Source organism: Anomaloglossus baeobatrachus, chromosome 9 (genome assembly GCF_048569485.1).
Source record: "Anomaloglossus baeobatrachus isolate aAnoBae1 chromosome 9, aAnoBae1.hap1, whole genome shotgun sequence".
In the NCBI taxonomy this organism is placed as follows: Eukaryota; Metazoa; Chordata; class Amphibia; order Anura; family Aromobatidae; genus Anomaloglossus; species Anomaloglossus baeobatrachus.
In genome coordinates this window covers 61984987-62009138 of record NC_134361.1, presented here as the reverse complement: position 1 = coordinate 62009138, position 24152 = coordinate 61984987, and the positions used below count along the sequence as shown (strand labels likewise).

The 24152-nt window shown below is 46.6% G+C and overlaps 1 protein-coding gene across 3 annotated transcripts in view; it reads left to right on the top strand.

The window, feature by feature from the left end:
* Positions 1-24152, top strand: part of ARHGEF6 (Rac/Cdc42 guanine nucleotide exchange factor 6) — a 210417-nt gene that overhangs the window by 32567 nt on the left and 153698 nt on the right. For all 3 annotated transcript variants that reach the window (XM_075323761.1, XM_075323760.1, XM_075323762.1), the window contains exon 2: positions 16398-16481. In XM_075323761.1, coding sequence (XP_075179876.1) covers positions 16398-16481 — 84 coding nt within the window. The remainder of the gene's footprint in view (positions 1-16397; positions 16482-24152) is intronic.

The window sequence follows — 24152 nt, the reverse complement described above, 5'->3', positions numbered from 1 at the left end:
GGTTGCTGATGCACAGCCTGGAGTGGAGCGGCGAACTACAGGATCCAAGAGGCCGGCGATAAAACGGAAGGTACACATATTATGCTCACCTTACTTTCCGTTCCATTGCCGGCCGCCTGGGTCTTGTAGTTCGCCACGAGGAAGTCGCGATGTACCCGGCAACTTTATGAACCATGAGGCTGGCGGTGGAACGGAAGGTAAGGTGAGCATAATACTGTATGTGCGTGTGTGTGTGCGTGCTTGTGTGTGTTTGTGTGGACTGTAAGTGCGGGTCAGAGCGCGGTGGATGTACGGAACCGGAAGTGTGTGCGGTGAGGATTTTGCTCGTACAGCAAAGCTTGCTCGTAAATCGAGTTACAAATTTACAGAAAGCTTTGCTTGTTAAGTGAAATTCTTGTTAAGTGGGTTACTCGTTAAGCGAGGTTCCACTGTATTCAATCATCCCTAATAATCTCCTAAAGAACAAAAATCTGGCAATTGATTTGAGAAAACTTTTTTCACATCTGTGAATAACAGATGCCATTGGAAAAGATTGATTTGGGTTCTCTAGAGGTGCTGCGGAGAGGTCCGCCCTCTTGACTTCAGGGGTCCTGCTGCATACTATATTATTTTCACCATTAAATGTGATGGAAATGCCAGTGTTGAACTTCTGATGTAAGTGTGAATATAGCCCAATATTGTGTCTGATTTCCCACTTCCCATACCACAGGGGATTGAGTAACCAGCACTTTTTTGATTCCTGCAGGAATGTATGTGTGATCAGCAGGAATCAAGCACCTGTCCGTATTAGGTTAGGTGCACAATAAATCCCAGCAGGTATCTGTAGAGTGATACTGTTTGTCTCCTAATAAGGAATAGTGCCAGAATAGCACTTAAAAACCCCAATATCTGTCCTCCATATAGTGTAATGGGGGTGAGATGCAGGAAAAAGGGGGTTATCTACTACTTATTCGATTATATATTAAAAAAAAGGGGCCCATGGGGTCTTAAAATGAGAACAGATTCAATCACAATATACTATATAATGTGCTATAGAGCAAGAATGAAGGAGGAATCCTGGTGCTGCAACAATTAGGAGTCGAAATTTGAGGTGCCCCAGATGAAGCCGACATAGGTGAAACACTAGTTGAAGAGGCCAAGATTTTATGGCTGTGAGATATATATTTTTTTTTTTACTATATAATAAAAATTTCTTGTAAATACTTTTTCCTGCCTATTACGTTATTGCATTATTGGTCTGTGATGTTGGACAGAGGCTGTTGTCTATGTGAACAGGCAAAATGTGCATGTGGTCAGAGGCTAAGTAATATGGATTGGCATTTATGACTGGTGCCCTCAGAAGGAAGAGACGTCTCAGGTTTTTATTCCTGAAGGTACCTGAAAAATCTACCATCCCTCTGCACCTCTGCCTGTGCCCCTTTTGGCCTTGTTTTCTCTTCCAGTTTGGGATATAATGTGAACACTGCAGCCATTCAGTTCCCACTGATTGGCTGCAGCATGAATGTTCCATTCAAGTTGGAAGAAACATTATCCTAGCTTTCTCTTCTTGCTGAGGCAGACTGTCATTGCTGCAGCAATCCTAGGATGTCTCTCACCAAGAGGGGAAATGGGGGGGCACATACAGCAGTGTGGTGGGAGTCCAATGGGTGAGTATCTGTTCATTTTTGTTCTTGGACCCCACAGGCCCATCTTTAATATTATCATATTTAAAGGAGAACCTCTGTAATGTATTGGGGTATGTGCACGCACTGGGTTTTTATCACATTTTTTTATGTGTTTTTAAGTGCAGGTTTGACAAAAAACTGCATGCAAATCCTTAGGCTATGTGCGCACGTTGCGTACAGTTCACTGCAGAAATTTCTGCAGCGATCTGAAGAGCACATGTGCGCTTCTAATCGCTGCAGAAAAGTCCGTAGTGAAGCCGATTCCATGCGCTCTGCCTGCAGCTCCTCCCATAGACAGAGCAGGAGCTGCCGGCAAAGCGCAGGAAAGAAGTGACATGTCACTTCTTTTTACGCAGCGCTTCGGCAGTAGCCGAAGCGCTGCGCTCTAAAGCGCCACGTGCGCACGGCCCCTGCACAATCTCCATAGACTGTGCAGGGAATGCAGGACGCATGCAGTTACGCTGCGCTACAAAGCGCAGCGTAACTGCATGTATTTGCGCAACGTGCGCACATAGCCTTATACCGGAAAAGTCAATGAGAATCCTGAAGTCTTGTGCACACGTTGCTTTTCTATCCCTGGCAGATTTGGTGCAGAAATAAATATGCAGCATGTCAATTCTTTCAGTGTTTTTCCACTCCAGAATGCATAGACATCACATGCAAAAAATACTCAAAAAATGCGTCAAAACACTGCAAAAATGCACCAGTAGATGCAGATTTGGTGCAGAAATTTCTGTAACCAAATACTCAGCGTGCGCACATAGCCTTAAGCCCGCTACACACGCTTCAATATATCTCACAATCCGTCGTTGGGGTCAAGTTGTAAGTGACGCACATCCGGCATCGTTTGTGAGGTATCTGCGTGTGACAGCTACGTGCGATCAGGATTGAACGCAAAACCGTTGATCGCATACACGTCGTTTATTCCTCATACATTGGACGTTTTGTTGCACGAACCTAGTCAATTGTAACGTGTGACATCCCTCATACGATTTTGGTGTCTGAGGCTATGTGCGCAGGTGTGCGCTCTGCACCGCAGCTTAAAAAAGGTCCGCTTCAGAGTGCAGCTGAAAAGCTGCGTTCTGAAGCGCCTCACAATGTCTGTCATTCAGTAATCTCTGTCAGTCGGTCACTATCTCTGTCCCTCACTCTCTGTCCATGTCAGTCTATCCCCCTCTCTCATATACTCACCGATCCCCGATCCCCGGCGCTGCACGGCTTTCTCACTGCTCCGGCGGCTTTTACTGTTTTGAAAAAGCCGTCCGCCCATTAAACAATCTCGTATTCCCTGCTTTCCCCGCCCACCGGCGCCTATGATTGGTTGCAGTGAGACATGCCCCCACGCTGAGTGACAGGTGTTACAGTGCACCCAGGGCCAGATTAAGGTTGGTGGGGGCCCCTGGGCAGAAAATCTGGTGGGGGCCCCATAACGTTAACATTTTTAGCCATAACAGTAGAGCGCGAACCGTAGCATTTAGATATAAATCCACTGAGCATGGATCTTATCCTGTTCTGCCACATTCACATTTACACTTATAAACAGAAAGTTACTCACATTTTTTTTATTGATCCCAATGTTAAGACAGCCATGGAATAGTAAAAATACAGAAAGGGAAAGTTCTCACTGGCAGCAATGGTTGCTAAAAATACTAATGTGCTCTCTATTCTATTATCTCCAGAGTAGTACATAGCAGCTGAGGTCTGTACACGGTATGCCATACACAGTATCAGAGGTGGATCTAGGTTTTCCTGTCCATGGAGTAGGAGTTCAGTTTGGCGCCCCCTTCTATACACGGCTTATGCGGTTTGAGTAGTGGTCATGTGACCACTCATACGCCATTTTCACACGTGCCGATGAGCTGCTCTTCCTAATTCTCTCAATGTTCAGTGGAATACTACAGCCCATAAAGAGAAGCAGGAAGAGAAGCTAATTGTGACTCAAAGTATTAAAATGACCTGCAAGTGGTCATGTGACCACTTCTGGAATTAGCAAGCAGAGCTAAATCCTTACATTGAGTATATTACAGGTTGTTGGATTGGGCATGCTACGGGGCTTACTTTTATTATTAAAGGGGTTGTCCAGGTCGACAAGGAAAATTTGTTGTTATCCTATATGACTGCAGACTTCTGAATTCTCACAGCTTGCGGACTGCACACTGTCATGATTTTCCCGTGCCATGAGCAAGTAGTCATGGGACTGCAAGTATGCGATTTGCTTACTTCCGGCCACATTCAAATTAGACGTCTGCAGCCTCACTCAATAGTTACATGCCCTTAAGCTCTCACTGCTGGCATCGGAGAGTCCTGATAGTGTGCAGTGTGCACACTGAGGATTCAGAAGTCTGCAGTCACATAGAAACTTTCATCACAAACCCGGACAACCCCTTTAATGCTACTAACATAATGTAGAAACCCTTGCGGTCATGTAATTTTACAAATTATGGCTTGCTACATGTGTACAGGATCAGAATCAGTAAAATGTACATAAATACACTGTGTGTAGAATTATTAGACAAATGAGTATTTTGTTTACATGATACTTTTTATACATGTTGTCCTACTCCAAGCTGTATAGGCTTGAGAGCCAACTACCAATTAAGTAAATCCGGTGATGTGCATCTCTGTAATGAGGAGGGGTGCGGTGTAATGACCTCAACACCCTATATAAGGTGTGCTTAATTATTAGGCAACTTCCTTTGCTTTGGCAGAATCGGTCCGAAGAGAGATGTGACGGGATCTGAAAAGTTCATATTGTGAGCTGCCTTGCAGAGGGATGCAGCAGTCTTGAAATTGCCAAACTTTTGAAGCATGATCACCGAACAATCAAGCATTTCATGGCAAATAGCTAACAGGGTCGCAAGAAGCGTTTTGGGCAAAAAAGACGCAAAATAACTGCCCATGAATTGAGGAAAATCAAGCGTGAAGCTGCCAAGATGCCATTTGCCACCAGTTTGGCCATATTTCAGCGCTGCAACGTTACTGGAGTATCAAAAAGCACAAGGTGTGCCATACTCAGGGACATGGCCAAGGTAAGGAAGGCTGAAAAACCACCACCTCTGAACAAGAAACAGAAGATAAAACGTCAAGACTGGGCCAAGAAATATCTTAAGACTGATTTTTCAAAGGTTTTATGGACTGATGAAATGAGAGTGACTCTTGATGGTCCAGATGGATGGGCCAGAGGCTGGATCACTAAAAGGGCAGAGAGCTCCACTCCGACTCAGACGCCAGCAAGGTGGAGGTGGGCACTGGTATGGGCTGGGATCATCAAAGATCAACTTGTGGGACCTTTTCGGGTTGAGGATGGAGTGAAGCTCAACTCCCAGACCTACTGCCAGTTTCTGGAAGACAACTTCTTCAAGCAGTGGTACAGGAAGAAGTCGGTATCATTCAAGAAAAACATGATTTTCATGCAGGACAATGCTCCATCACATGCATCCAACTACTCCACAGCGCGGCTGGCCAGTAAAGGTCTAAAAGATGAAAAAAAATGACATGGCCCCCTTGTTCACCTGATCTGAACCCCATAGAGAACCTGTGGTCCCTCATAAAATGTGAGATCTACAGGGAGGGAAAACAGTCCACCTCTGGGAACAGTGTCTGGTGGCTGAGGTGGCTGCTGCACGCAATGTTGATCGTAAACAGATCAAGCAATGACAGAATCTATGGATGGTCGCTGCTGAGTGTCATCAGAAAGAAAGGGGGCTATATTGGTCACTAATTTTTTGGGTTTTGTGTTTGCATGTCAGAAATGTTTATTTCTAAATGTTGTGCAGTTATATTGGTTTACCTGGTGAAAATAAACAAGTGAGATGGGAATAGATTTGCTTTTTATTAAGTTGCCTAATAATTCTGCACAGTAATAGTTACCTGCACAAACAGATCCTCCTAAGATAGCCAAATCTAAAAAAACCCACTCCAACTGCCAAAAATATTAAGATTTGATATTTATGAGTCTTTTGGGCTAATTGAGAACATAGTTGTTGATCAATAATAAAAAAAAATCCTCTAAAATACAACTTGCCTAATAATTCTGCACACAGTGTACAGCACCAGAACCAAAAGCAATACCAAAATACATCACTAGCACCCTCATCACTAAACGAATATATCACCAGAACCACCAATACATGACTACAGTACCAAATTTACTACAACAATATATTGTAATGTCACATCCCCATATACATTGGTATCACATGAATTAACAACTCCCAGTATGTCCTTAACAATTGTAAGAAAATGCTGGGAGTTGTTATCAGTATTCATCCGACTTTGGACCATAGAGGAACCACAGTTCTGATGAGAAGCATTGAGTATCAGGCCCCTTTCACACGTCAGTGATTCTGGTACGTTTGTGCTTTTTTTTAAACGTACCAGAATCACTGACATACGCAGACTCATTATAATGAATGGGTCTGCTCACACGTCAGTGATTTTTCACAGCACGTGTCTCCATGCAGCGTACCCGCGTGTGCGTGATTGCTGCACGGAGACATGTCCATTTTTTTCTGGCATCACTGATGTCCATGGACCACGCAGTGGTGTGGTCTGTAAAACACGTGCCAGAAAAAAAACGTGCATTTAAAATAATAAACATTTTAACTCACCCGGCTTCAGCCGCGCTCTCTGCAGCCCGTTCTCCCTGCTGCTTCTAAGCCGGCTGATTACTGTCACGCATATTCATTATGCGCGACACAGCCGACCCGGAAGCAGCTGCTGCAGGGGTCACCGCCGGCCGGATGCTGCATCGCGGGAGGATTCAGCACCATGGACAGCGGGAGCGGGCACAGGTGAGTTGATTTCTAAGTGCAATCACGGGCCACGGAGAACGGAGCCCGGATTGCACTTATACAACCCACGTGTGCCGTGAATCACAGCACACGCAGGGACATGTGCGTGTTTTACACGTCAGTGAAAAACGTCAGTGTTTTTCACTGACGTGTGAAACGGGCCTCACACACATACAGTTACATCCGGGTACCTTGTAGGTGACATCTTCCCTGATCGGAGTCATCTTATTCTTTCTTCTCCATCTTGTCCAGACGTCATGATGACTTTTCACATCTACAGCTCCCCTCTGCAGACCTCCCGGGTCTTCTGCAGCACATCTCGACATTATGCCCTTAAAATAAATAGCAGAATGATTATAATGCTCCTAAATATAAATATATGACCTACACTGTGTGTCTGAATAAATAATTGCCCTTCACTGTGCTCCCTGCACAAAATGACCCACACAATGTCATTCTTACGGTACATGGCCTATTCGTTCAGTTCTGGGCCCCCTCTTCACACAGGCCTCTACATTGTGTACCCACTATACCTCCAAATGTCTATACTGTGCCCCCTCCTCACACTCCTCCTCCTGAGCTGTGCCCTCACACTGTTCCCCATGCAATCCCCTCTCTATACTGCCCTCACCCTCAGTACCAAAATCACTATACTGCACCTCAGTCTCACATTCCCTCTCCTCAGCATACTGTGCCCTCCATACTGTGCCCTCACACTGGCCACCATGCTGCCCCTTCTCTATACTGCCTACCTCCTTCACTATACAGTCACTATACCGCACCTCAGTCTCACATTCCCCCTCCTCAGCATACTGTGCCTCCATACTGTGCCCTCACACTGCCCACCATGCTGCCCCTTCTCTATACTGCCTACCTCCTTCACTATACAGTCACTATACCGCACCTCAGTCTCACATTCCCCCTCCTCAGCATACTGTGCCCTCCATACTGTGCCCTCACACTGGCCACCATGCCGCCCCTTCTCTATACTGCCTACCTCCTTCACTATACAGTCACTATACCGCACCTCAGTCTCACATTCCCCCTCCTCAGCATACTGTGCCCTCCATACTGTGCCCTCACACTGCCCACCATGCTGCCCCTTCTCTATACTGCCTACCTCCTTCACTATACAGTCACTATACCGCACCTCAGTCTCACATTCCCCCTCCTCAGCATACTGTGCCCTCCATACTGTGCCCTCACACTGGCCACCATGCCGCCCCTTCTCTATACTGCCTACCTCCTTCACTATACAGTCACTATACCGCACCTCAGTCTCACATTCCCCCTCCTCAGCATACTGTGCCCTCCATACTGTGCCCTCACACTGCCCACCATGCTGCCCCTTCTCTATACTGTCTACCTCCTTCACTATACAGTCACTATACCGCACCTCAGTCTCACATTCCCCCTCCTCAGCATACTGTGCCCTCCATACTGTGCCCTCACACTGGCCACCATGCCGCCCCTTCTCTATACTGTCTACCTCCTTCACTATACAGTCACTATACTGCACCTCAGTCTCACATTCCCTCTCCTCAGCATACTGTGCCTCCATACTGTGCCCTCACACTGGCCACCATGCTGCCCCTTCTCTATACTGTCTACCTCCTTCACTATACAGTCACTATACCGCACCTCAGTCTCACATTCCCTCTCCTCAGCATACTGTGCCTCCATACTGTGCCCTCACACTGCCCACCATGCTGCCCCTTCTCTATACTGTCTACCTCCTTTACTATACAGTCACTATACCGCACCTCAGTCTCACATTCCCCCTCCTCAGCATACTGTGCCCTCCATACTGTGCCCTCACACTGCCCACCATGCTGCCCCTTCTCTATACTGTCTACCTCCTTCACTATACAGTCACTATACCGCACCTCAGTCTCACATTCCCCCTCCTCAGCATACTGTGCCCTCCATACTGTGCCCTCACACTGCCCACCATGCTGCCCCTTCTCTATACTGTCTACCTCCTTCACTATACAGTCACTATACCGCACCTCAGTCTCACATTCCCCCTCCTCAGCATACTGTGCCCTCCATACTGTGCCCTCACACTGGCCACCATGCCGCCCCTTCTCTATACTGTCTACCTCCTTCACTATACAGTCACTATACCGCACCTCAGTCTCACATTCCCCCTCCTCAGCATACTGTGCCCTCCATACTGTGCCCTCACACTGCCCACCATGCTGCCCCTTCTCTATACTGCCTACCTCCTTCACTATACAGTCACTATACCGCACCTGTCTCACATTCCCCCTCCTCAGCATACTGTGCCCTCCATACTGTGCCCTCACACTGGCCACCATGCCGCCCCTTCTCTATACTGTCTACCTCCTTCACTATACAGTCACTATACTGCACCTCAGTCTCACATTCCCTCTCCTCAGCATACTGTGCCTCCATACTGTGCCCTCACACTGCCCACCATGCTGCCCCTTCTCTATACTGTCTACCTCCTTCACTATACAGTCACTATACCGCACCTCAGTCTCACATTCCCCCTCCTCAGCATACTGTGCCCTCCATACTGTGCCCTCACACTGCCCACCATGCTGCCCCTTCTCTATACTGTCTACCTCCTTCACTATACAGTCACTATACCACACCTCAGTCTCACATTCCCCCTCCTCAGCATACTGTGCCCTCCATACTGTGCCCTCACACTGGCCACCATGCCGCCCCTTCTCTATACTGTCTACCTCCTTCACTATACAGTCACTATACTGCACCTCAGTCTCACATTCCCCCTCCTCAGTATACTGTGCCCTCCATACTGTGCCCTCACACTGCCCACCATGCTGCCCCTTCTCTATACTGTCTACCTCCTTCACTATACAGTCACTATACCGCACCTCAGTCTCACATTCCCCCTCCTCAGCATACTGTGCCCTCCATACTGTGCCCTCACACTGGCCACCATGCTGCCCCTTCTCTATACTGTCTACCTCCTTCACTATACAGTCACTATACTGCACCTCAGTCTCACATTCCCCCTCCTCAGCATACTGTGCCCTCCATACTGTGACCTCACACTGCCCACCATGCTGCCCCTTCTCTATACTGCCTACCTCCTTCACTATCCAGTCACCATACTGCACCTCAGTCTCACATTCCCCCTCCTCAGCATACTGTGCCCTCCATACTGTGCCCTCACACTGGCCCCCATGCTGCCCCTTCTCTATACTGCCGATCTCCTTCACTACCCAGTCACTATACCGCACCTCAGTCTCACATTCCCCCTCCTCAGCATACTGTGCCTCCATACTGTGCCCTCACAAAGCCCACCATGCTGCCCCTTCTCTATACTGTCTACCTCCTTCACTATACAGTCACTATACTGTACCACCATCTCACATTCCCCCTCCTCAGCATACTGTGCCCTCACACTGGCCACCATGCTGCCCCTTCTCTATACTTCTTATCCCCCCCCCCCCACTACCAAGTCTCTATACTATGTCCCTCACACTTTTTTCCACGAATACTTTCCACTTACAATTTTCTCCCACCATACTGCTGCCTCACACTTTTTAATGGTGCCCCCTGATTACTGTGCAGGGACAAATATGACGCATGCCCCCCAAAGGTACGCCCCTGTACAGTGTACAGGAGAATACATGACTGTTACACAATATACTGTGATACAGACACCAGATGCTATAGAATATACACATTATTATATACCATCTGATGTGTGTACACAGTGTATCACACTACTCTCTCTGTACACTGGATGTAGTATACCATGTGCACAGATATACAATCCCCTGCACTGATCACACATGGGCCTACAGGACAGGACCTCACATATTCTATATGTAATATGGGCCATATAGTGTAATGTGTGCTGCAGGCTCAGATGTGATCAGTGCAGGATCTGTGTAGTGATGTCTCTGCTGAAGATCAGTGTGAGTTATTGCAGGGGAGGGATGAGGCCGATGACCCGGCACTGACAGCCCGACCTGATCTGCAGCAGTTCAGACTCCGGCGACCGGCAATAACTCACACTGATCCCGAGCAGAGTGGCCGCTGTGCTGACACTATGGAATCCCGTCTGAGTTATCAGCGGCGTCCTGCTCCCTCCTCACTGCAGTCTCCTGCCCGGCCGGCACCATGATTAATGACCTCATACTTACCGGGATCCACTGAGACCTCCGGTCCTCCCACAAGCTCCTCTACGGCAGGAAGAAACAGCAGCGCGGTGACGTCATCCTGGCAGACGCAGCCCACATAGCGTACAGTGGGCGTGTCTACAGTATAGTGATGGCCGGGATTGAAATACCTTAAAGGTACAGTGCAGTCTTGAACCACTGCAACATTAATAAAATGGCGGACACACAGATGGTGGTGGGGGCCCCCTCAGAGGCTCTTGTGGTGGGGGCCCCTGGGCTGAAGCCCCGTCTGCCCCGCCTATAATCCGGCCCTGACTGCACCCAATCACAGCAGCCGGTGGGCGTGTCTATACTGTGTAGTGAAAAAATAATTAAAAAAAACGGCATGCGGTCCCCCCTAATTTTAAAACCAGCCAGATAAAGCCATACGGCTGAAGGCTGGTATTCTCAGGATGGGGAGCTCCACGTTATGGGGAGCCCCCAGCCTAACAATATCAGCCAGCAGCCGCCCAGAATTGCCGCATACATTAGATGCGACAGTTCTGGGACTGTACCCGGCTCTTCCCGATTTGCCCTGGTGCGTTGGCAAATCGGGGTAATAAGGAGTTATTGGCAGTCCATAGCTGCCAATAAGTCCTAGATTAATCATGTCAGGCGTCTATGAGACACCTTCCATGATTAATCTGTAAATTACAGTAAATAAACACACACACACCCGAAAAAATCCTTTATTAGAAATAAAAAACACAAACATATACCCTGGTTAACCACTTTAATCAGCTCAAAAAAGCCCTCCATGTCCGGCGTAATCCAGGATGCTCCAGCGTCGCTTCCAGCGCTGCTGCATGGAGGTGACCGGAGCTGCAGAATACACCGACGCTGCTCCGGTCAGCTTCACACAGCAACTGAAGACAGCCGTGCGATCAGCTGAGCTGTCACTGAGGTTACCCGCTGTCACTAGATCCAGCGGTGGCCGCGGGTAACCTCAGTGACAGCTCAGCTGATCGCGCTACTCACCTCAGTTGCTGCGTGGAGGTGAGAGGAGCGGCGGTGAGTAGCGCGATCAGCTGAGCTGTCACTGAGGTTACCCTCGGCCACCGCTGCATCCAGTGACAGCGGGTAACCTCAGTGACAGCTCAGCCGATCGCGCGGCTGTCTTCAGTTGCTGTGTGAAGCTGACCGGAGCATCGGCGGTGTATTCTGCAGCTCCGGTCACCTCCATGCAGCAGCGCTGGAAGCGACGCTGGAGCATCCTGGATTCCGCCGGACATGGAGGGCTTTTCTGGGCTGATTAAAGTGGTTAACCAGGGTATATGTTTGTGTTTTTTATTTCTAATAAAGGATTTTTTCGGGTGTGTGTTTATTTACTGTAATTTACAGATTAATCATGGAAGGTGTCTCATAGACGCCTGACATGATTAATCTAGGACTTATTGGCAGCTATGGGCTGCCAATAACTCCTTATTACCCCGATTTGCCAACGCACCAGGGCAAATCGGGAAGAGCCGGGTACAGTCCCAGAACTGTCACATATAATGTATGCGGCAATTCTGGGCGGCTGTTGGCTGATTTTGTTAGGCTGGGGGGCTCCCCATAACGTGGAGCTCCCCATCCTGAGAATACCAGCCTTCAGCCGTATGGCTTTATCTGGCTGGTTTTAAAATTGGGGGGGACTGCACGCCGTTTTTTTTAATTATTTAATTATTTATTTCACTACACAGTATAGACACGCCCACCGGCTGCTGTGATTGGGTGCAGTGTAACACCTGTCACTCAGCGTGGGGGCGTGTCTCACTGTAACCAATCATAGGCGCCGGTGGGCGGGGAAAGCAGGGAATACGAGATTGTTTAATGGGCGGCCGGCTTTTTCAAAATAGTAAAAGCCGCCGGAGCAGTGAGAAAGCCATGCAGCGCCGGGGATCGGTGAGTATGAGAGAGGGCTGCTCAATTCAGTTACTCAGGAGTTTAGCGGTCACCGGTGAGCCCTTCACTGGTGACCGCTAATCAGGACGCGACACAGACAGAGCCGCAGCATGACAATGAAGTCGGGTGAAGTTCACCCGAGTTCATTCTGACAGTGCGGCTCTGTCTGTGTCTGCTGTCATCTGCCATTCAGCTCTGCTACATGGCTGTCTGTGTCTGCTGTCAGCGGCCATGTAGCAGAGCTGAATGGCAGATGACATAGTAAAAACGCATCCCTACACATTACACACGCTTGTCAAGTCAATAAATAAAAAAAAAAAAAAAAAAAAAGGTGCCCAATGCATACGTCACAGAACACATGATCTAAAGGATCGCACATAAAATTGATCAAGTTAACATAGACTACTAACGCTCATGTGACAGCAAATGAATGACCTACGTGCAATCTCATAAGATCCCGTATGCAACCTGGGCGTGTCACATCGCAAATGCGATTGTACAACTAATTGCAACGTGTAAAGCAGGCTTTAGTCTCCAGGAGAATGTGTTCTGCTAAAGTCATAGGTATTTATAACTGCAGATTGATGTTAAAGAGGTTATCCACTAGTGTTAGATTGCTGGCTTATCCTTCCCGTCAACCGATACGGCTAGGTACAGTACATCCTCTTCCTATTGATTTGAATGGAAGGCAGATGTGCAGTACCCGACTTCGGCCACTATCATTTCATGGGGCAGCTCCAGAACTGTTACTGGTGACAGGCAGTCCTGTGGTGTCTGGCTATAGAAGGTTACAGCGTTTGGCTGTGCAAACTGCTCCCTGACCTTCTATTATTTCTGCTTGGTTTTCATCCCATTCCCTGCAGAGTTCTTCAGCCTTTCAGCTGCTTTTCATCAGCAGTCCTTTGGTGTCTTTATATACCTTCACTCCCTATTACTCGGTTCTGGTGATAGCTCATTTACCTTTATCAAGTCTTCAGTGCAAGCAGGCGGCTTGCATACATCTGGAGAATCTTGATGGTTATTGCAGTTCCTTTCCTTGAATCAACTGGAGATAAGTAGTTTGTTGTTTTCCCTTGTTTGTTATCCCTGTGTGTCCTTTAGCGCCTCGTGGGGTTGACGAAGAGCTCATGCCATCCACTCCCTACCCAGGGCCCAGATGAGGGTCAGCCTAGGGTCAGGTATCCAGCTCGACGCATAGGTGTGGAACCTATCTAGGGCGGTGAGGGAAGCTAGGGCCCAGCAGTAGGGTTGGTCAGGGGTCACCATCTCCTCCTTCCCTAGACACAGGTTTTTCTATTCTTTCCCTTTCGCCATTCGTACTTCACGGTACCTAATGAGACAAGAACTGGGCGCTTTCGGCACTAAAAATACCTGATCATCGGGGGTGCCTGGTGTCACACCCCTGCCTATCAGACATTGATGACCTATCCTAAGGATAGGCCATCAATGTAAAAGTAGTGGACAACCCCTTTAATGTTTTGTCCATCCTTGTATAAGATATAGTAACTAGAACTCACAGGACCCCATAGTAAAATTTGTGATGGGGCCTTTCAGTGTTTTTACAGGTTACTCTACGGAGCTGAGATGACAGGCAGTGGATGGGGGAGAGATCCACTAAATGTTGCTGCTGGCAATGATTGTATACAGTGGCCCGTCGCCTTCGCTATTTTGATCAGATGCAATGTTTGAAGGGAGATATTGATTGGTGCTGAAGAGGAAAAGTCCACAAAGATATTTGACCAAAATAGCAGATCTCTGTAATCTGTGTGTATACATACACTATATATGTATACTAGCTGTACTACCCGGCTTCGCCCTGGTTAATAACTGCTGTTAACAAAATAGAATGTATTAACAAAAATGTATTCTGCACACAAAAACCACAAAACAAATAGATATAAATGTAATTATAATGTCTGTCTCCCCCTCTGTATATATCTCTCTGTCTCTCTATCTCTTTGTCTCTGTCTCTTTCCCTGTCTGTCGCTGTCTCTTTCTCCGTCTGTCTCAATATCTTTCCCTGTCTGTCTATCTATCTCTAAGTGGAGAGGGAGAAGGGGTTAAACCCGCGCAATCCGCCAGTAATCCAGAAGGAGATGTTGATAAATTAAACAATCTTTTATTCCATGGGTCTACGCGCTTCAAGGTCTAAGACCTCTTCTTCAGGACCAGTAAATCAGCACTTAGTGAGTGTTGATTTACTGGTCCTGAAGAAGAGGTCTTAGACCTTGAAGCGCGTAGACCCATGGAATAAAAGATTGTTTAATTTATCAACATCTCCTTCTGGATTACTGGCGGATTGCGCGGGTTTAACCCCTTCTCCCTCTCCACTTTGAAGTCTGAAACACGTGAGGCCGCAGCAGCCGCCATTATCTCATGCTATCTGTGGTGGTTGTGACCTCTCACAACCTCAATCAGTGAGTGCATTTACCATTTACTAACCGTGTGTTTAATCTGGTAAAACCCTATCAGTGCTTCTCTTTTCTAGCTTATCTACTGTCTATCTATCTCTGTCACTTTCCCTGTCTGTCTCTTTCCCTCTCTTTCCCTGTCCCTCTGTTTCCCTGTCCCTCTGTTTCCCTGTCTGTCTCTTTCCCTCTTTCCCTCTTTCCCTCTCTTTTCCTCTCTTTCCCTCTCTTTCCCTCTCTGTCTCTTTCCCTGTCTGTCTCTTTCCCTGTCTGTCTCTTTCCCTGTCTCTGTTTCCCTGTGTCTGTCTGTCTCTTTGTCTGTCTCTTTGTCTGTGTCTGTCTCTTTGTCTGTGTCTGTCTCTTTGTCTGTGTCTGTCTCTTTGTCTGTGTCTGTCTCTTTGTCTGTGTCTGTCTCTTTGTCTGTGTCTGTCTCTTTGTCTCTGTCTGTCTCTTTGTCTGTGTCTGTCTCTTTCCCTGTCTGTCTCTTTCCCTGTCTGTCTCTTTCCCTGTCTGTCTCTTTCCCTGTCTGTCTCTTTCCCTGTCTGTCTCTTTCCCTGTCTGTCTCTTTCCCTGTCTGTCTCTTTCCCTGTCTGTCTCTTTCCCTGTCTGTCTCTTTCCCTGTCAGTCTGTCTCTTTCCCTGTCAGTCTCTTTCCCTGTCAGTCTCTTTCCCTGTCAGTCTCTTTCCCTGTCAGTCTCTTTCCCTGTCAGTCTGTCTCTTTCCCTGTCAGTCTGTCTCTTTCCCTGTCAGTCTGTCTCTTTCCCTGTCAGTCTGTCTCTTTCCCTGTCAGTCTGTCTCTTTCCCTGTCAGTCTGTCTCTTTCCCTGTCAGTCTGTCTCTTTCCCTGTCAGTCTGTCTCTTTGTGTCTGTCTCTTACCCTGTCTATGTCTGTTTCTTACCCTGTCTGTGTCTGTCTCTTTCCCTGGCTGCATTGTGACACGCCAACATTCCATATAAGGGCGTGGCTACGCATTCTTCTGAAGTTCTGGCTGCACTGTGGCTCCCAGCTCCATTTGCTTTAATGGAGGCAGTTTTTTTGGCGAATAACTGTAAAGCGCGGGGTTAAAAATTCCCCTCAAAACATAGCCTATAACGCTCTCGGGGTCCAGACGTGTGCAAAATTTTGTGGCTGTAGCTGCGACGGTGCAGATGCCAATCCCGGACATACACACACACACACACACACACACACACACACACACACACACACTCAGCTTTATATATTAGATATAGTGCTACTTTATACCTTGCTCAGAGAGGCCATTTGTACAGTGGGAAAGTGGTTCACAATGAGTGCTGTGGGCTATGGCTACACAGACGTATCAAAGAACAGCATTTTACAAGTAGATTGGACACTTAAAACATTTATGTAACTTTTCTGTGACTTGTAAATCCTTTAGTGGCACACATTGGTCTAATTCACACATTCTGTCTTGTTTTGTTGTTGAAAATACTTATTTGCAATTATTCATTTTTCTTTTCTTTAGTTTGTTGCAGATCCAAAGAGTGAAGCAGACTGCCTTGAAAACATCCGCGAGTTCCTAAAAGCATGCAGCTCTCTCCGTGTCGAGGTGAGTTTAGCGATCACTTTCCTTTTTATTATGTATGAAGCCGGCTTACAGTTAGATTGCAGGTAACATCAGAAGCAGCAAGCCATGTCAGCGCAAATTAGGTTAGCTCACTTATACAGTGAGGAAAATAAGTATTTGATACATTGCCAATTTTGCAGGTTCTCCCACCTACAATGAATGGAGAGGCTGTAGTTTTTATCATAGCTACATTTCAACTGTGACAGACAAAATCCAAAAAATCACATTGTATGATTTTTATATAACTAATTTGCTTTTTATTGCTTGAAATGAGTATTTGATCACCTACCAACTAGCAGGAATTCTGGTCTCACAAAAATGTTACTTTTTCTTTAAGAAGTTCCTACTCTGCACTCATTACTTGTATTAATTGCAGCTGTTTGAACTCGTTACCTGTATAAAAGACGCCTGACCACACACTCAATCACTCTACAACCTCTCCACCATGGCCAAGACCAAAGAGTTGTCTAAGGACACCAGGGACAAAATTGTAGCCCTGCACAAGGCTGGATTGGGCTAAAGTACAATAGGCAAGCAGCTTGGCGAGAAGGCAACAACTGTTGGCACAATTATTAGAAAATTGAAGAAATACAAGATCACTGTCAATCTTACTCGGTCTGGGGCTCCATGCAAGATCTTGCCTCGCGGAGTAAGGAGATTCTGAGAAAGGTCAGGAATCAGTCCAGAACTACATGGGAGGACCTGGTCAATGACCTGAAGAGAGCTGGGATCACAGTCTCAAAGATTACAGTTAGTAACAGATAACACCCCAGAACATGTCCAGGCTTGTTTGAAGTTAGCCAGTGACATCTGGATGATCCAGAGGAGGCATAGGAGAAGGTCATGTGGTAAGATGAGCCCAAAATAGAAGTTTTTGGTATCAACTCCACTCGCCGTGTTTGAAGGTAGAATAAGGAAGAGTACAATCCAAACAACACCCTATTGTGAAGTATGAGGGTGGACACATCATACTTTGCGTGTGCTTTACTGCAAAGGGATTAGGACGACTGAACCCGTATTTAAGGGAATAAGGATGGCGTCATGTATCACACGTTTTTGGCCAACAACCTCCTTCCCTCAGTAAGAGCATTGAAGATGAGTCGTGGCTGGGTTTTCCAGCATCACAATGACCCGAAACACACAGCCAGGGCAAGTAAGTAGTGGCCCCGTAAGAAGCATTTCAAGGCCATGGAGTGGCTTAGCCAGTCTCCAGACCTGAACCGAATAGAAAATCTTTGGAGGGAGCAGAAACTCAATGTTTCTTAGTGACAGCCCCGAAACCTGAAAGATCTGGAGAAGATCTGTATGGAGGAGTCGCCAAAATCCCTGCTGCAGTGTGTGCAAACCTGGTCAAGAACTACAGAAAAATGTCTGACTTGTGTAACTGCAAACAAAGTTTTCTGTACCAAACATTAAGTTCTGTTTTTCTATTGTATCAAATACTTATTTCATGCAATAAAATGCAAATTCATTATTTCAAAATCATAAAATGTGATTTTCTGGATTTTTTTGTTATTCTGCCTGTGACAGGTGAAGCGTACTTAAAATAAAAATTACAGATCTCTCCATTCTTTGTAGGTGGAAAAACTTGCAAAATCGGCAGTGTATCAAATACTTGTTTTCCTTACTGTGCAAAAAAATTATGTATTAAAACCCCCAATTCCAGGTCACTGTACACATGAAAAAGGCAATAACAGGGATGGACTCACCATTCTGATGAAATCTGACATATTTGCCTTGTATCTTGCTCATGCGCAGCGCTCATATTGCTGTCTGCCTGGCCGTACTTCACATATCGGTGAGACAATGGCCTCCAGAGCTCCTCAATAAACTCACTTAATCACCTAATCTCTTCTTCTTGGCCTTGATTGACTGCCTCACCATTCTGATGAAATCTGACACATTTGCCTTGTATCTTGCACATGCGCAGTGCTTATACTGCTGTCTGCCTCGCAGTACGTCACATGTTGGCGAGACAATGTCCTCCAGATCTTCTCAATAAGCCCACCTAATCCCTTCTTCTTTGCCTTGATTGCTGACCCCACCATTCTGATCAAATTTGACACCTTTGCCTTGTATCCTACGCACATGCAGCGCTTATACTGCTGTCTGCCTTGAAGTACTTCACATGTTGGTGAGACAATGTGTCGCGGGCGGAGGAGGGGACGCCGCGCTCTCCCACTGCTCGGGTCCGGCTCGCTGCTGCAGCTGCTCGGTGGTGGCTCGAGCAGTGGGCCGGATCCCGGGGACTCGAGCGGCGCTCCTCGCCCGTGAGTGAAAAGGGGATTTTGATTGTGGGGGATTTGATTATTGTCCGTGACGCCACCCACGGTTGTGGTGATAATGGTGACACCACCGCTGCTCTAGACGGGGATCCCGGGAGCGGTGACTGGGAGCAGCTTGGTTGTTATGTCTCCCCTCCGTGGGTAGGAGGTTGGTTGTCCCGGGGCCCGATGATGGGGGTAGGGATGGTTGGTGTAGGCGGGCTACGGGGCCTGGCGAGGTGCAGGGTCGCGGGGGCAGCGCTGTGCCGCACGGCACGGTGGTACTCACTCAGCCCAATGATGAAGACACAGTTCTCGGTAAAACACACGGCTGGATGGACGGGTCCCACCGACGGCTGCGGTTGTTTTCTCCCGGCAGGTTGGTGATGACTGCCTTTCCCTGCACCTAGTTACTGCTGTTGGTTACAATGGGTTCCCACCGGTAACCCGCTCCCCGGCTTGGATGTGGGCCGGAGGAGCCCCTTTTGCCCGCAGGCTCTGGCCCTGGGAAACGGGTGCCTTGGCGGTGGCGGTGTCTCCCTCACTTGGTTGGACTGTTGCCTTCTGTCGGGACTTGGTCGTTGGGAAACCCAGGAGGTCCCCTTCACTAAAGGATTCGGCAACTTCACGGCGACTCCTAGCCTTGCCGGGGTCCGTAGGCCCCTGCCAGATGGTGCTGGCTTCTCTTCGTGTAAGGGTCCGGTACCGCCGGGCCACCGCCCGTCCACGGTCCTTACGGTAAGTCGGATAGGCCACTCCTGCAGACGGTCACCACCGTCTGCCAACCTTGCTGTCTCGCCCGGGCCACACACCCGGACGCTGTCAGTCAGTTGCTCCACTACTGCACTTTGCTTCCTTCCACTTCCTCCTCACAACTCTATCTAACTCTTTTCCCTCCTCCAGGACTGTGAACTCTTCGGTGGGTGGAGACCAACCGCCTGGCTCCACCCCCTGGTGTGGACATCAGCCCCTGGAGGAAGGCAACAAGGGTTTTGTATCTGACCTTGATGTGCCTGCTGGGAGTGTGGGGTGTGTTGTGTTGTTCTGTATGGCCCCTGGCTTGTCCAGGGCGCCACAAATGTCCTTCAGATCTTCTCTATAAACCCACCTAATCCCTTCCTCTTTGCCTTGATTGATGACCCCACCATTAGGATGAAATCTGACACTTTTGCCTTGTATCTTGAACACAAGCAGTGCTTATACTGCTGTCTTCTTGGCTGCACTTCACGTCGGTGAGACCATGTCCTCCAGATCTTCTCAATAAGTCCACCTAATCATCTAATCCATTCCTCTTGGCCTTGATTGATGATCCAACCAGCTGTGCTTTTTTCATTCTTTATTGCTTTCAATGGTGAAAAAAGCTGCAAAAACACTGAAAGAATTACCATGATGCTTCTTTAAAACACTAAGCAAAAACACAGTATTTTGCCATTTCAGTCAGGGGAAAAAAAGTGTGTGTCTATGGGATTTCTGGAAAAATCATAAATTTTGCTCATACTGTAAAAATCAGCTTTTTAATTAGCAGGTATTTGTGTAAAACCAATGAAAAAAAAACCCACCACTAAAAACGCCCTGTGTGACCATAGCCTAAGACATGTTCAACCAAACCTCTGTGGCCAAAGACTTTGTTTGCACAAATTCATCTTCTCTACAATACAATCTGACAAGTGCTCCAGCTCTCCTCAATAAACCCACCTAATCCCTTCTTCTTAGCCTTGATTGATGGCCGCACCATTCTGATGAAATTTGACACATTTGCCTTGTATCTTGCGCACGTGCAGCGCTTATGCTGCTGTCTGCCTGGCCGTACTTTACATGTTGGTGAGACAATGTCCTCCAGATCTTCTCAATAAGCCCACCTAATCCCTTCCTCTTGGCCTTGATTGATGGCCTCACCATTCTGATGAAATCTGACACATTTGCCTTGTATCTTGCACATGCGCAGTGCTTATACTGCTGTCTGCTTGGTCATACGTCACCTGTTGGCGAGACAATGTCCTCCAGATCTTCTGAATAAGCCCACCTAATCCCTTCTTGGCCTTGATTGATGACCCCACCATTCTGATGAAATTTGACACATTTGCCTTGTATCATGCGCACGTGCAGCGCTTATACTGCTTTCTGCCTGGCCGTACTTCACATGTCGGTGAACAATTTCCTCCAGATCTAACAGCTATGGATGTGTATCAGAACTCCCTTTAAGTATTCGCTTTCTACCCTATTCTGCTAGTCCCAGGCCCGATTCATGTCCCCTATAGCTCCGTGTCTTCTCTGACCAATTGCTATATACATACAAATCTAAAATTGGAAATGCAAATACTGCCAAAAAATGCCTCTCTTGTTTTTATCAGTTCCAGATGACAAGCTGTTGTGGCTTGTCAGAGGAATGTATATGATATGGAATGGCTGTATATTCTGTCTGGCTGATTCCCTCCAGTTCTGGCATGTTAGGGAGAAATATTCTATCCTTTTTTATATATTTTATATATATATATATATATATATATATATATATATATATATATATATATTTGTCACCAGTTTGTTTCTTTTCATCATTTTTAAGAGATAAAAACTGGTGTGAAGTCCAATAAACTGTAAAAAATCCCAGAAACATCAAAAGAAACTCAAAGCACGTTCCTTATTTGCTAATTGCTATGGCGTAAAAATAATCTATAGTGAATGAAATGTTCTAGGCTGTCAGGTAATGGGCTATAGTCAAAGGCCAAGAATTATCAAGACCGGTGTTGTTCATTCTGGTCTTGATGAGGGACTACTCTGGAGTCAGACGCTCCTTCTCCTTGAGCACATGAGTGTACAGACCAGCGGCTGCACCATTCTGCTGGCCTAGAACTATCATTGATGAGGACGGCACTGCTGCCTGGCATGCAGGAAGCCAAGAGGCTGAGAACTGTGTGCTCCTGAAGACAAAAGGAAATATAAGGCCCCGAATCATCAAGGCTGGGCATGCGGAGGAGATGTGCTGGAGTCAGACGCTCCTGATTTTATGAAGAGGCATATGCCCTGGGCTGGCAACCATCCAGAAATTCCAGGGCAGTCCGTGAAAATAGAGCACTTTTTTGCCCCGTCCGGAAAAATAACTTAACGTCTCTGAGAGGTTTTTTTTTTTTTTGTTTTGTTTTTTTTTTAAAGCCTAAGAACCTTATCGAGATTATTAAGGACTTCATCAGTTTACAGTGAATGCAGCTGATGTCTTCATATCAGAATTATGGGCTGTAGACATGGATCACTTACAATTAATATTTATTTCAGACCTTGGAATAATAAATTAAATAATAAATCACGTCTGTCGGGGATTTATTTTATAAGCTATCCAGAAAAATTATGAAGTTAAGTTGGCCACCCTGTGTATGCCCCTTCATGCATCGGACAAATATCATACACCTCTTTGTGCACCTCATCATAAAGCCTATTCCAATCCCTGCTGGAAGAAGATTTGTGTAGCGAATGCCGCCACTTTTCATGAATTTGACTAGCGGTAATCGCCATGCTTCATCCCACCCCACTTTGTTGAAGCTGGGATAAAATGGTGTGAGAACACAAAAAGTCATCATTTTAGTGTAGCCTCCAATTATGCCAAAATTATCCAACTTCTCTGAGCTTTTTATGCCAGTATGGCGTAAAGGTTTTGGTTTGTTGGGCCCAATATTTACTAATAATCCATAAGAAATGAATCATGTAGCGGTAAAAGAAACTCTGAACTATAAAAAGCAATGACAGACAGTGTGTCTTTGAATAGTATCTCACGAGGAGAATAACCAAAATTGATTTCATGGAAGACTAAAAACCCAGATCAAAATTCAGGATCAAAGGGCAAAGCATAATCTCTACTTACACTAAAATCAGCTAAATAAATATACAGTACAGACCAAAGGTTTGGACACACCTTCTCATTCAAAGACTTTTTTCTTTATTTTCATGACTCTGAAAATTGTAGATTCATATTGAAGGCATCAAAACTCTGAATTAACACATATGGAATGAAATACTTAACAAAAAAGTGTGAAACAACTGAAAATATGTCTTATAATCTAGGTTCTTCAAAGTAGCCACCTTATTGCTTTGATTACTGCTTTGCACAGTCTTGGCATTCTCTTGATTGAGCTTCAAGAGGTACCGGAAATGGACTTCCAACAGTCTTGAAGGAGTTCCCAGAGATGCTTAGCACTTGTTGGCCCTTTTGCCTTCACTCTACGGTCCAGCTCACCCCAAACCATCTCAATTGGGTTCAGGTCATCTGGCGTAGCACCCCATCACTCTCCTTCTTAGTCAAATAGCCCTAACACAGCCTGGAGGTGTGTTTGGGGTCATTGTCCTGTTGAAAAATAAATGATGGTCCAACTAAACGCAAACTGGATGGAATAGCATGCCGCTGCAAGATGCTGTGGTAGCCATGCTGGTTCAGTATGCCTTCAATTTTGAATAAATCCCCAACAGTGTCACCAGCAAAGCACCCCCACACCATCACACCTCCTCTTCCATGCTTCACGGTGGGAACCAGGCATGTAGAGTCCATCCATTCACCTTTTCTGCGTCGCACAAAGACACGGTGGTTGGATCCAAAGATATCAAATTTGGACTCATCAGACCAAAGCACAGATTTCCACTGGTCTAATGTCCATTCCTTGTGTTCTTTAGCCCAAACAAGTCTCTTCTGCTTGTTGCCTGTCCTTAGCAGTGGTTTCCTAGCAGCTATTTTACCATGAAGGCCTGCTGCACAGTCTCCTCTTAACAGTTATTCTAGAGATGTGTCTGCTGCTAGAACTCTATGTGTCATTGACCTGGTCTCTAATCTGAGCTGCTGTTAACCTGCAATTTATGAGGCTGGTGACTCGGATAAACTTATCCTCCGCAGCAGAGGTGACTCTTGGTCTTCCTTTCCTGGGGCGGTCCTCATGTGAGCCAGTTTCTTTGTAGCGTTTGATGGTTTTTGCCGCTGCACTTGGGGACACTTTCAAAGTTTTCCCAATTTTTCGAACTGACTGACCTTCATTTCTTAAAGTAATGATGGCCACTCGTTTTTCTTTACTTAGCTGCTTTTTTCTTCTTCTCAAATTTTGACAGTCTATTCAGTAGGACTATCAGCTGTGTATCCACCAGACTTGTGCACAACACAACTGATGGTCCTAACCTCATTTATAAGGCAAAAAATTCCACTTATTAAACCTGAAAGGACACACCTGTGAAGTGAGAACCATTTTCGGTGACTACCTCTTGAAGCTCATCAAGAGAATGCCAAGAGTGTGCAAAGCAGTAATCAAAGCAAAAGGTGGCTACTTTGAAGAGCCTAGAATATAAGACATATTTTCAGTTGTTTCACACTTTTTCATTCCACATGTGTTAATTTATAGTGTTGATGCCTTCAATG